Raw genomic sequence first — 14,449 nt, 5'->3', positions numbered from 1 at the left:
ATACACAAAATAAATTGTCATTGTGATTGGATTTAGATACAGCTGTATAAATTAATTCAAGGAAAGGAATAAATAAACAAGAAAATGTTCAGAATAGTTTCCATTAGAAATGTTTAAAGCTTATATGGATAGCCCATTTTTTCCTCCTTTTTCTCTCTCTAAGATATTATATATAATATTTATCACCTAATTACATATTTTATTCTCATAACACCACCAGGCTCTGTAAGGGGCATGCTTGTGGGATTAAAAATTGACGCAACCACTTTGAAAAAGGTTTTGGCATTATCTGCTACAGCAAAGCACGCACCTACCCTAAGAAAGAGCGATTCAACTCCTAGATATTTAACTCTAAGAACAGACAAAAGTAAATACAGACAAAACTAATTAATCAATGGTTAGAGAAATGGTAACAGTGGTCTCTGGTGGTGGTGGTTATTGTCTGTAAAGGAATATGTGCTAGTTTTCTAAGGTGTTGGACATTCTTTATCTCACCTGGTACATTATGTGAGTGTATACATATATGTCAATTGAACTCTATACTTGAGGTTAGGGTACTTTATTGAATGTAGATTGTAACTTAATAAAGAAATTTTTAAAAATTCATTAAGCACAATATCTGTTGAGTAAAGTACTATTTCCTTATAGTTTTATTTATAAACCTACGGCCCTATGATTACATGGTTGTCCAGCCCGATCTGGAGTCAGGCCCAGGGTCAACCTCTCTTTCTTTCTTTCTTTTTCTAAAATTTTTCCATTGATTGGGGGGGGGGGGAGACACACATCAACTTGTTGTTTTGCTTAATTGTTTCACTGAGTGTGTACTCATTGATTTCTTCTCATATGTGCCCTGACCAGGGATTGAACACGTGACCTTAGTGACAACTCTTTATCCACTGAACTACCTGGCCATGGCCCCAACCTCTCTTTCTTGAAGTGTGGTCTTGGGTTAAGTGATTGACTGCAATCTTGGTGATGATATAGACCACATTTTATGAATGTTAATATCAGTGTTCTAGAGAAGTTCTAGAACATGTTAAGATGCCTGGCTGCTGATTAAAAAAATAATAGAGTGTAAGTGCATGTGTTACAATGACATATAACTCTAATACCTGACAAAAACTCAGTGTATTCAAATTAAAAATGAAAAAGAAAAAGAATAAAGAATAAGGTAAAGGAACTGGACAATATACTATGGTCCAGATATATATAAAAGCAAAACATACTGCTATTTCTCTAGAGTATAAACAGGAGAAAGAATAACTTAAAATTTTTTATTACATAATTAATGCTTTTAAAATGAAAAATGGCAAAACCAGATGAGTTATTTTTATAATCTTGTAAGCTTTTAAAACTATATTCTCCTTATCTATCTTAAGCTAGATATGGATTTCCATTTATTAATATATAGATTTCCATTTATTAATATTTTTTCTTGTCAAATAATAATATATTCTGTGATTAGTGACGCTACTTGTGCAGAAGATTTGAACTTTTCTGGTTTGTGCACAAGTAGTTGGAGTCTACTGTTCTCATTGACTTACCACTGAAAGGAATGCTATAAAAATTTATGCTTATTATGTTCCATTATCTGCCAGCCACACATCTGGCAGACTTCCTTAGATAAAAGACCGTTGACTCTAAATTAACCTAGATTTCAAGACAGTGGGGTTGCTTGCTGATAAAGGATGAGATTACACAATCTGAACTGAGAAAAGAAATTATGTAAAGTTGAGGCTGCTTTTTTTATTAACATACCTAATCTTTGGTAAGAGGATCGCTACTTGGAATTTATTTTGGTTTTGCTATTGTTATTTTATTCTATTTCTAATATGTTGTGATAGAGCATAAGTTATCATAGTCTTAGTGCTAAGTTGAAACTGTGTGGTGACTTTGATGAATTTGTGCATGGTGTTGAGGTACATGATGATATGATGGACCTTAGGAAGGCAAATGTATTTCGTTGCCACTGATCAGCATCGAAGGATGTGTGTCAGTACACATGTGCTCATGCTTGTCTTACCATTAAAACCGAGTTCAATCCAGGGAAGTTTGAAGAAATCGGCTTGTACAGATCTGAGCTGAGCCACAGGTCCCACAGATGACTCTGTTTTATTGGACATCAGGTCTAGATTACTAAAATTACTTTTGGTCCCAGTTTGCAATAAAATATGTGACTTTAGGAACAGGGTGACATACAGATAATCTGGCAATGTGGAATGGATTGAATAGGCACTTACAAACTAGGTTAGATATGCTTTAGGATTGTTCATCAGTGTTCCTGTGATGTTAACTTATAACTAGAAAAGTGTTACTGGACATATTTGTTTGTCCTGGTTAGACTCAAGATATATGAAGTTTTTGTGTTCCTGTTCATGACAGGATTTTAAATAAAACATTTATATTATGACCTTGATAAGACTAAATCACTTATAGTACAAAGCCCTGAGATTTAATAGAAAAGCAAATATTACAGGACCCCAAGGATTAAAATAAATGGAGTACTCTGTGCTCATCTCAGAAAGCATTTCTATTCCAAATACTCTCAGAACATATTAGAGTAAAATGAAATTATGACTGTAGTCCGTGTAGGAAACCACTGCAAATTTAGATCTTCTGTGTGCCCTTTTTGCCTTTGCTCCTAAATCTACTATTAAAGCTAACTTTGTTCATCTAGCTTATCCACCTACCTGTTGTAGGTGTTATAGCAAATTCCCAATTGAGTCTTTCTTAGCACTTGATTTCCCTGGTCCTTAAAATTATAACTTTCAAGTTCCAACTTTTATTTTTAGTTTCCTTTCCCCACTCAGGATGTGGTTGTATATTTATACATTTATTTTTTTTTCCTACACAGTGAGGATGTTAATTATTTACCTGTTTTCTTTTCCCTGAAATTTGTGAAAAAATTGGTTGGCAATCAAAGTAGCATTTTATATATGGAAACTTTTTTTTTTAAAAAAAGATTATTTATTTACAGAGACAGAGTCAGTGAGAGGGATAGACAGGGACAGACAGACAGGAACGGAGAGATGAGAAGCATCAATCATTAGTTTTTCGTTGTGCATTGCGACACTTTAGTTGTTCATTGAATGCTTTCTCATATATGCCTTGACCGTGGGGCTACAGCAGACTGAGTAACCCCTTGCTCGAGCCAGCGACCTTGGGTCCAAGATGCTGAGTTTTTGCTCTAACCAGATGAGCCTGCGCACAAGTTGGCAACCTCGGGTCTCGAACCCGGGTCCTCTGCATCCCAGTCCGATGCTCTATCCACTGCACCACCGCCTGGTCAGGCTATATATGGAAACTTTTAATTTTATTTTTACCTGTTTCTTATCTCTGGGTATATGCAAACATACAAACTATATTTGAGCATTTTAACTACATTTTTCTTTTCAGTTCTCATGTGTAAGGATATCTTGTTGTTCTCCTAGTAGGTGAGAAAATTGGGAAGATTATTCCTTCAAGAAAATACAATTATTTTAATATATTTTCCCTAAAGAGACATGCCTAGGTACACATAGAAACATGGCTATATTGTGACTATCAATTTATATTCCTGATTTCACAAACAGTCACATTGCTCCCTATGAAGTTTGGGGAATTAGAATACAGTGTCAAGGATTTTATCAAAGAATGGACAAATATGTGCTTTATCCCCTGCTCTTGCATACAATTGGGAGTTACAGGGCACTATTACATACATCATCACATTTGATCCTCAAACAAACCCTATGAAGGTGATTATTCTTACTTACAGATAAAAATCCAAGCTTCATGAGTGGTTACAAGAGAGGCTTAGATCTTAACCTAAAGTTCTTAAGTCTGAGTGAGCTCATTTCTTTTGTAAAGCAGTTCAAAGGAGCAATTGACATTTGTATATTCTTATGATGTAATCTTTATAACATTCTTTTTTTAGCCGAACTTCTCTCTTTTGATGTTTTTAAATCAAATGCATTTGAAGCGAGGCCTCATAGATTGTTCTGTATACACCTTCTCCCCTACCTTCCCCCCAATACTGCCTCATAACGTCAGGCAAGATTTCATTTTATTCATTGATATATAATTTAAAACTGTGTAATAGAGTGCTATTGGGAACAATTATTTTCTAGTCTCATGTTTTCATATGGAGGAATTACCTAGACTAACTCTTTTGATATCTCTCCCGGCTTCTTTCACTCCTTACTCCTGAATGAGAAAGAAAAGTTTTCAGATGACTGAGTTTGATAAAACTGGCTGGTGAACCACGTGTGATCTTAGTGGGCAGGGCCTGCTCCTGAAGGGGGTGGGAATAAATCAGCTCTGAATTGCTGGAAGCGTGTGGTTAACTGTGGTGTACCATTTCATGAAACTCACTGGGTTACACATCCAATCAACACCTTCTATTTGCCTGACTTCCCTATCTCTGCATCAGTTAGCTCCAGCTTACCAGAGGAAAAAGGATGTGACTGAGTCCCTTCAAAACTCAACATCTTAAGACTTGAAGAGAAAAATACTTCTCCCTTCCTAGCAATACATCTGATTTTATTTATATCAAACTGTTAGTTTATTTCCAATATCCTATGGTACAAGTTATAACTGTACATGTTGAGCTAATAAAATTTATTTCATTACTTTATATTGTATTGTAAATATGGTACCTTTCTCTTTCCTTAATGTTATACAAGAGAGAGATTATCTTAAGGTATGTTGAGTGGCATTTGCTAGTTGTGTTAGCTGCTCTATGAAATATAGCAGTCATGCCCCATGTGTGTGTTATATGAGGGCCTTGGAAGGATCTGAAAATACTGCAGCATTTCTACAGTATAACAGATTAATAGTATTTCAACCATATCAAAATTTCCACATAATTTGAGACACTAGTTTCCAAGAGAAGTGAAAGATATATCATATTTTTATAATTTATATAGATGACTATATTATGCAAACCTAAATTGTTCTTCTTCAGGAAGTAGTCTTTACTTATTTATAACTATGGTTATTATGATATAATAATAATGTAATTGATCATAGATGAGCTAATAGGCACATTTTTCAAACTTTTATGACTAGATAAGACCCAGTTAAGTTTTTTCCAGAGTGCCAGAACCAGTGATATGTAAACTGTAGAATTACAAACTGCTAGGACTGGAAAGAGTTATCAAGAACAACGCATTTATTTCATCCCTTCAGTGCTGGGAATGCAAGAGAGGAATCTCAGGGTTCATCTAGATCCAAGAACTGTAAGAGTTACCCAAGGTCATGTGACTAATTGATAGCAAATCCTGGATGAGAATCTTGATTCCTGTTTCCATGTTCTTTTGTCCCCCAGGACAAAAGATTAGATCGCCTCATAGTCAAAATACATAGTAACTAATAAGCATCAGCAGTGTGTTTAAAGCAGACCATTAATAAATGTGCCTCTTACATTTCTGTTTTATGTTTATCACCTTTTAGGGGAAGAAAAGACAATGAGACTTCATTCTTAAATGCCAAAAATTCCATTTTTTTTTCAGAAAATACATTTACATATGTTTATATATACTTCATGCATATATAGATTTTTTAATTCTTATATTCTCTGACATACCTTCTTGATTTTCTTTTCTTGTTGAAGTAATTCACAATTAACCAGCTTTTACTGCTTTTGCTTTTGATTTATAGAATCTGTCTGTCCAACCCGAATTCCAGTGGCAGCCCGAGACGAGAAAGGTTTTGATATTCTTTTAGGCTTGGGTGTAAAGACAAAGGTTAAGAAAAGAATCCAGCTTTCACCAACAAGGATAAAAGGATATGAAGTAACATCAAAAGTTGATTTATCAGAATTCACAAGGTAAATATTGTGTATTAATATATATATTTTTGACATACCTATAAGTGTGTTGAGAATTCTTTAAGCTTATTTGTGTTCTTCTTTTCCTAGCAATGTTTTCCCAGAAGGTCTTCCTCCATCATATGTATTTGTCTCCACGCAGAGATTTAAGGTCAAGAAAATGTGGGATTTATGGAGAATTTTAACCATTGATGGGAGGCCACAAATAGCAGTTACTTTAAATGGTGTGGATAAAACATTACTATTTACAACAACCAGTGTGATTAATGGTTCACAAGTGGTTACCTTTGCGGACCCTCGAGTTAAGGTAAAGATGCCTGAATATGATTATGGTGTTCATAAGGGAATACTGTTGGGTTTATGTGTATTGGGGGAAGAGAGATATAATTTCAACACAACTGGAAAGATATTAACTTCATATTTTAATGTTGCTTTATTGAAAAAAGCGACAAAGGAAGGAAAATTATTTCTTAGTCCATATGGAATTTAGGGATGGGGGAACTAACATTTTTTGAATGTTTACCACTAAGTGCCAGGCACATTTAATTATAATAACCACCGAGGAAGAACCATTGTTCCCCTTTTATAGTCAAAGAAACCAAGAGTCAAAGGTATTAAGTTCCTACTCAAAGTAACAGAGCTAGTTAAATAGTGACAATAGAAATTGAATTTAGGTCTGGTCATTTTTAAAGTCCCGTTGATCTGTTTTACATTGCCATGGCCTATAGGATATTGAAGTAAAGACATTTGTGCCCTGGCTGGGTAGCTCAATTAGAATGTTGTCCTAACATGCTGGGGTTGCAGCTCAGGTCCTCTGTCAGGGCACCTACCAGAATCAGCCAATAATGGCATGAATAAATGGAATAAGTCAAATTCTCTCTCTCTGTCTCTCTTCCTTCATCTCTCTCTAAGAAGCAATAAAAAAAAGAGACATTTGTTAGAGTATTAACTATAGGCAGATGATGGATGCAGATTTTTTTTTTTTACAGAGACAGAGAGAGAGTCAGAGAGAGGGATTGATAAGGACAGACAGGAACAGAGAGAGATGAGATGCATCAATCATTAGTTTTTTGTTGCAACACCTTAGTTGTTCATTGATTGCTTTCTCATATGTGCCTTGACCATGGGGCTACAGCAGACCAAGTAACCCCTTGCTCAAGCCAGTGACCAAGCTGGTGAGCTTTGCTCAAACCAGATGAGCCTGCACTCAAGCTGGCGACCTCGAGGTCTCAAACCTGGGTCCTCCACATCCCAGTCCGACGCTCTATCCACTGTGCCACCATCTGGTCAGACTGGATGCAGAATTTACATGAATTATGAAGGTGCTTTATTTCTTCTAAAGAAATATAGTTAATAAAATCAATAAAATAAAAATAAAAGTGCACTTTCCAAGTCATGAGTTTAGAATGCAGATGCAATAATAAAAGCAAGTTTTGATCATTATTATAATTATGAATGTCTAATGATATAGTATATAATTTAGGAAATGTACAGGGTTATATATGAAATTATACATTTATACAGTTTCTTCCTTTGGTAAGTAGATCAATTTTAAAAAAATTTGTTGTCTGCCATTTTCACTAAAGGTATTATGCTAGGTTCTATAAGAAATGAAAAATGAATACGGCATGTTTCTTATTTTCATGGAGCTTATTTATATATAATGAAAAATTCAAGGCTTCTAATCTCTCATAGAACTATACCATGTTAGCAGAGTGTGGAGGGAAATGTAGATCCTAATACAAAATATGAGGAAATCTTCATAAATGAGATGGTTTTTAGATTGACCATGAAACCTATAAAAGATTTTGATGGAGAAGAATAGGACACATTTAGTCAGTGGTTCATTATTTGGTAGTGATGTGTAGTACAACTCAGGGTTTTTATTTAGAGAGTGGAAGTTTGTATCCCCTGTGTTTGGAGTATAAGATGCATGAAAGATGAGGCTAGCAAGGTATGAGCTCAAGTTGTGGGGACCTGGATAGCCACACAAAGGGGTATGTACTTCATTTGGTAGATGACAAGATTCCATTTAAAGGTCTTGACTATGGATGTGTCATGGTCAAAGCAACCCTCTCCTCTCTTTTTCTTTCATGAGCAATACTTTTAACCCTATCTTGGAATGGTGTTAGGTCCTGGGAGTACAGAAATGAAGATAAGACATCTCTGACAAAACTCTCGTTAGAGAGATTAGTAGAGGTAAGAAGAATGGCATGGAGAACGAAGGCTTCAAATTAGAGATATGTTTGAAAATTATTCAAATGCAGCAAGATACGCATGAGCCTAAATTATAGTACTGAGAATGGATACGTGGAAGTGAATTTCAGTCATATTTAGGAGACATAGTTTGTAGAACTTTGCATTTGGTTATTGTTGCCAAGGGAAAGAAAGGAGGTAAAGAAACTATGGAGATACAATGATTCAAGCGAACTAGGGATAAGAAGAAAGTTTGGGGGATAGTTCAGGTTTGTTTTGTAACATACTCAGGCTGATTGTGAGACAGCCTGGCAAAATTAATCTAGTTGTTATTAGAATCATAAGTATTATATGTTGATGTAATATTGGAATTACCCTATAAAATTAATAATTGACCTGTGGGAATGGATGAAATAGTCAAAGAGGAGAATGAAAAATGTCGAGGACAGACCTGTGGGGAATGTGTCATTAAAGGGCAGGTTGAGGAAGAGGGGTCCTCAAATAGAGTGAGTATGAGCAATTGGAGAAGAAATGAAGATAATCAAGATGGTTTGAATCACAGAAGTTGAGTGAGAATTTCAAAGAAGACAGACTGATTATGGAGTCCAGAGTTTCAATGAAGTAAGAAGGATGAGCAAGAGAGAAACCATTTGCATTAGGAGATTAGGAACTCGTTAGTGACTTTGTGGGAGTTGTTCTACACAAAACTACTTTAGAAAATCTATGGATTAATACAATAATTGGTGGATGGCATTTGAGGCCAAGCTTGGGTCAGGGTGAATCTGTATGTAATACAGCTAATTTGTGTGCTGTAGATTTATGATTGGCAGCAAAGAAATGGGAATGAAGAAAATGAAAGATTCTTAGGAATTTTATTTATGAATCTTCTATACTTTCTTCCTATAGACATTGTTTGATGAAGGCTGGCATCAAATTCGTCTCTTAGTAACAGAACAAGATGTAACTCTCTATATTGATGATCAACAAATTGAAAACAAACCCTTACATCCAGTTTTAGGGATCTTTATCAGTGGTCAAACTCAAATTGGAAAATACTCTGGGAAAGAAGAAACTGTCCAGGTGCACAAATTATGATTTGTTTTTTGCATTATATAAAATGGAGCTTTTGTTGTTTTTGATTGTATTTATCACATTTAATTATATTTAACTTAGTTGTGAATTCCTTTAAGATATTTAATCAAAATGAGGTCAGTTCATTAGTGAAATTGTGTGTTTTTGTGTAAGTATGAAAATACAAAATTAGACTTAATCTGTTTTGTAAGAATACTTAGAAAAATGTTCCCCTGGGCGAGGGTAGAATTCCACATTCTTATGGAATGTTAATTTTATATTTTCCAGGAAAGTCATAGCTTAAATAATGGATTTAGAAAAGGGAATGTGATTAGAGCTACAAGTGGCATTATAAACATTTCCTTGCAGCTGGGAAGATAAAATTAGATTAATACATGTCAGGGTCTTCAGAAACAAAACTATTTCCATATCTCTTTAAAGTAGAGTGTCTATGTGTGGGTTGAGAATTATGTGTACAAGCGATTTCTTGAAAAATCCTTTATTCGAAAGGTATGTCTTTCCCACTCTGTTTTTATTGAGGGAAAACTGTCACATTTAACTGTGTGATTACACGCACGGTCACTGTATATTAATTCTACATGTCAAACTACAGTCAATATTTAAATAGTAACAGGTGCTGGGCCTACTCATCACAGGACATTCCATGCTGGCAACTAAATGTCTGAAACTAAAGATGGTTCTGGAGCTACCGTTTCTATGTGTCCTGGGAAATTTTCTGTAGATTAGCTTTTAATACAGGGATACTAAAATGCTCCACTGTGTTCCTGAAGGAAATTATGTATATTTAGATGCTAGAGAAGTTTTCCTTTGGAGTTATGTAGCATCACATCTTTAATGCTGAATGTTAGTATTCAAGTTTTAGATTTTTATTGTTTAAGCTAAATTGTGTGATCAAAACTTTCCCTGATCGCTAACTATAGCGGTTGTTTCTGTGTGTCTGAGTTGTTCTTATAAAAAAAATTAGCTTGTGCCTCAACTTTAAGTTGTCTGGGTTTATGTTCCTAGTTTGATGTCCAAAAGTTGCGAATCTACTGTGACCCAGAACAGAACAACCGGGAGACAGCATGTGAGATTCCTGGATTTGTAAGTAGGATGGGTTATTTTTTTCCCAAGTGTTGCTTCAGTACTTGCAAAGCAATAGATGAAGAGCAGATATGTGAGTCTTAATTTAATCTATAAAGTTAATATTTTCAATTGAAACAAAATAAAGTTACATTGATTAAAACATATTTTGAAGTTCATAATCGAAATAAATTTTAATGTTTTGCAAGTATAAATAAAAGATCACAAGAAACTTTTTCCCCACATCATCTCTGGTTGTGATTATTCCAATATTCACACAAAGTAGGACCGGACTTGCTCTAGAAAAACAAAGGATTTTTTTTGGTCTAAATATCTAGTATGTAAAATACATATCTATCCTTAATTAAATATATAATTAGTATATTATGCAGCACAATTCTGGAGTAGGAAATGGTTCATCACCAGCATGTTTTCTCAAACTATAATGAAGATGGTTTTGTTTTTGTTATCTAAGTAAGATTTTCTTATTATTTCTAAGATATAAGCAACGTTTCTACTTATTTATTTTCATTAATGTGTTAGGAGGGAAAAGATTATAAGCTAAATGTTACAGAGTCTGATTATATACATGAATGTATATAGTCAATCTTATTTCCTCTAGGCAAAAAAATGTAATGCAAATCAAGTAGAATGTTGTAAAGCTGTAAATGTTTTTTGTTTTTTTTAGTTTGAATAGTCATGGTTTCATAATCTCCTTTTTTCCTATAAAATCACATGTGTATAATTAAGTAATTTTTTAGGATAGTTGCAAGCAAATGTAGCTTTTGCTGGTTTTGATACTTCAGGCATCTCTATTATGGACAATGAAATATTGAAAATTAGGAAGATAATTTAAAAATTGAATTAAAAACATATTTTCAAACACAATTTTACTGTTTGTCTTTCAGAATGGTGAGGTAGGCCTGGATACTATTGTTTTCCTTAAGGTAATATTTACATTGTGGGACTGTTTAGCTTCCTTCTATCAACTGTAAGTATTTTAGACAAATTGCACTCATTTTTTTATGTAGTTTGAGTGTATTTAATATTCATAGCTTTTTGTGATTAGAAATTTATTAGATTAGGCTAAATAAAATTGAAAAGTATGTTTAAGTTATCTTTATCATTTCACACAAACATACATGTATGCATACATATGTACATATATAGATATAGATATATATAAATATATGCATCTTTCCATTTTTGCTTATTTCAGTTTTTGTCTTCATAGTGCCTCAATGGTCCCAGTGACGTAGGTGCAACTCCAGCTCCCTGTATTTGTCCTCCGGGAAAACCAGGACTACAAGGCCCCAAAGTGAGTAAAACCTAATATGCTATTTATTTGTTGTTGAAATGCACAAACAAGGGCTGAGCCAACACAAAATTCCAAATACCATTGACTCTGTTGTGAAATTTCTACCTGATACTTTAGAACAGTTTAAAACCTGAGTGCTAGTGATTTTTAAAAAAAATATATATTCTAATCTGTATTTGCTTTTGAACTTAAAACTGATACCCTTGCCCACAGTAGAGCACTATCCCTCTCCTGCCCTCAAACACTGCTGCTAGGTTCCAAGAATGATTCTTACAACTTGGTAAAAAATAAAGAAAGGGAACTTCTTAAGATATGTTCAGATTCTGAAATGTTTACATTCCTAATTTGTCAAATAGATTTTCAGATAAAAATATATAGTGAAAAAATTTTGAATTGATTTTAATGTTGTGTTGCATGTCTAATTCTAAAAATAGAAGCATGTATATTTATTTCACTCAATCATGTAATAATTACTTTGTGGATGTATGATTGGAGCCATGTATATATACTATTTTATAACCAGTTATTATTCACATAACAAAATACTTTGAATATATTTGTGTATTATTAAATATGAATGACTAAGTTTTTTTATGACTAAGTTTTTAAGTAAGTTGATACTTATTATGGCGTCACTCAGACACAGCCTAAGATACTGAGAAGTAGCATATTTACTGTAGATAAATCTTACTCATTTAATATTTTTAAAATCACCTAATAAAAAAAAGTCTAGCTTGAAAGCCAGTATGACTCCTTGGTCACAAAAAGTGTTTTGGGTATTGATCATCTATTACTTGAAATGACCATAGGATTTTTCTTAAATATGAACTATAATTTATATTTAGAAGGAATTTCCTTGGTGTTTCAATCACCATGATTGAAAAATTTTAGCTTCTGGACTGCTGATCTAAGATAATTTAATTCTTCCTATCTTTTGTATATTCATTTTTATATCATAGTGCATGAGATACTTCAAGCCCAGCTATTAAAATCAAGAAATAAGTGAAATTTAAGAAATAAAAGTTTACGTTCAATATTTCATTTGAAGTAAATGTATTTGGCTTGGAATTTGACTTTAGTATATTCTAACTAATTTATATTGTAAACTTTTTAAAATTGCATTCAAGAAAGTTAATCCAAGAGTTTTTTTACTTAAACTAACTGCATGTTATTTAGCATGCCTTGACATAAATGAGAAATACCCGTAAGATACTCCAGAGAGAGTATATCTTAGAAGACAGCGTGGTGTGAACCACCAGCAGATTTCTTTTTAAAATGTGTGTGTGTGTGTGTGTGTGTATGGTTTATAATAATGGAATATTATACTTAAAAATTATTTGATCTGCAAGAGATATAATGTGAAAACTCAGAGTCTCAAGTCACCTAACCTCTCAAAGTCCAGAATTCTTTTCTCATTCTCGGTGAGTCCCAGTCACCTCTAATGGGTCTCTAATGGGCTGTCCACTTTTGAGGAGATATGGGATACTTTTGATGTGTTATAATTATTCACTAGTAGTTTATTAGGTGTCTTATAATGACATCAATTATTATTCACATATGTTTCTACAGCAAAGTTTTAGCACACCCTTTGTCTTATTCGATTCTCAGTATTTCCCACTGTCATGTGTTCCTCATTTTCATTCTCTTTTCTTAGTCATAGTGTAACCCCATTGCCACCTACTACTTTAAGTGAAATTGCAGTTTTCCACCAATCTTCAAGTTGGCGTGCCTTCTTGATCTACTTTCCATTTTCTTCAGAATATCTGGCAGGAGGAGAGGAACACACACACTCCTTTATCCTTTTAAGGCTCTTTCCCCTGGAAGTGGTTCCTTACCCACATCAGGGACCTGTGTGTGGAAAACAGCACCCCTAGCAACACTGAGTTTCATGCCTTTCCTTTCGAGAATTTCCATCTTGGACAATTGATAAGGTTTTATTTAGATCAACAGAACTGGAACTAAAGGAGATGAAGCAGGTTTACTTACTATAGATCCATCTGAAACTTATAGGCCATTTTTGTTCAATGCTCTCTGGAAAGTTTTGCAGGTGTCCATCAGAGTTACGTGCGAAAAACAGATTTAGTCTTTTATTAGCCAGAAATAGAGTTCTAGGAGGTAAGAGTTGAGTTATAAAACTAAAACAGAAGAGAAATTTTTGTGTGAAAAGCTGAGTAAGTGGTTATTCTAAGATAAAGTCATCTGTTAAAAATTCTCTAAATTTCCAGGCCCTGGCCAGTTGGCTCAGTGGTAGAGCATCAGCCTAGCATGTGGAAGTCCTGGGTTTGACTTCTGGTCAGGGCACACAGGAGAAGCGCCCATCTGCTTCTCCACCCCTTCCTCCTCTCCTTCTTCTCTTTCTCTTCCCCTCCTGCAGCCAAGGATCCATTGGAGCAGAGTTGGCCCGGGCACTGAGGATGGCTCCATGGCCTCTGCCTCAGGTGCTAGAATGGCTGCGCCTGATGAGTGATGCCCCAGATGGGCCGAGCATCGCCCCCTGGTGGGCATTGCGGATGGATCCTGGTCGGGTTTATGTGGCAGTCTCCCCGCTTCTAACTTTAGAAAAATACAAAAAAAAAATTCCTAAATTTCCAAAAAATATGAGTGCTCTATTAAAAAAACAGGCCAAATTAACTACTATGTCACACACTTAGATTTATCATGGCATTATAACTCTTCAACAAGCAAAGAAAAATATATCGGTCACTGGACTGGGAGTGCCTTGAAGCATAGTTTATTCATTTTGTATCCCTAGTGTCAAACATAGAAAGTGATTAAATTAATGAATCTATTGGAATAAGTTTTACATGCAAATATTTCACAATTAAGGTAAATACAAACTAAATTCTTTTTTGGAATCCTAGTGTCTAGGCCAGTGTTTAGTAAAAATATATATTTTTTATTTCATGAATTATGAAATTATTGAAAAAATAAGATTCACCCCTTCTTATTAAATGCTATAGAATGCCTTTGTT

The 14,449-nt window shown here is 34.3% G+C and overlaps 1 protein-coding gene across 1 annotated transcript in view; it reads left to right on the top strand.

Moving 5' to 3' along the window:
* Window positions 1-14,449, top strand: part of COL21A1 (collagen type XXI alpha 1 chain) — a 200,179-nt gene that overhangs the window by 78,143 nt on the left and 107,587 nt on the right. Inside the window, exons 4-9 of the mRNA XM_066252823.1 lie at window positions 5,641-5,809; window positions 5,900-6,116; window positions 8,912-9,085; window positions 10,103-10,180; window positions 11,068-11,076; window positions 11,394-11,477. Coding sequence (XP_066108920.1) covers window positions 5,641-5,809; window positions 5,900-6,116; window positions 8,912-9,085; window positions 10,103-10,180; window positions 11,068-11,076; window positions 11,394-11,477 — 731 coding nt within the window. The remainder of the gene's footprint in view (window positions 1-5,640; window positions 5,810-5,899; window positions 6,117-8,911; window positions 9,086-10,102; window positions 10,181-11,067; window positions 11,077-11,393; window positions 11,478-14,449) is intronic.

The sequence above is a fragment of the Saccopteryx bilineata genome, chromosome 1 (assembly GCF_036850765.1).
Source record: "Saccopteryx bilineata isolate mSacBil1 chromosome 1, mSacBil1_pri_phased_curated, whole genome shotgun sequence".
Classification (NCBI taxonomy): domain Eukaryota; kingdom Metazoa; phylum Chordata; class Mammalia; order Chiroptera; family Emballonuridae; genus Saccopteryx; species Saccopteryx bilineata.
This window is presented reverse-complemented; position numbering and strand designations above follow the sequence as displayed.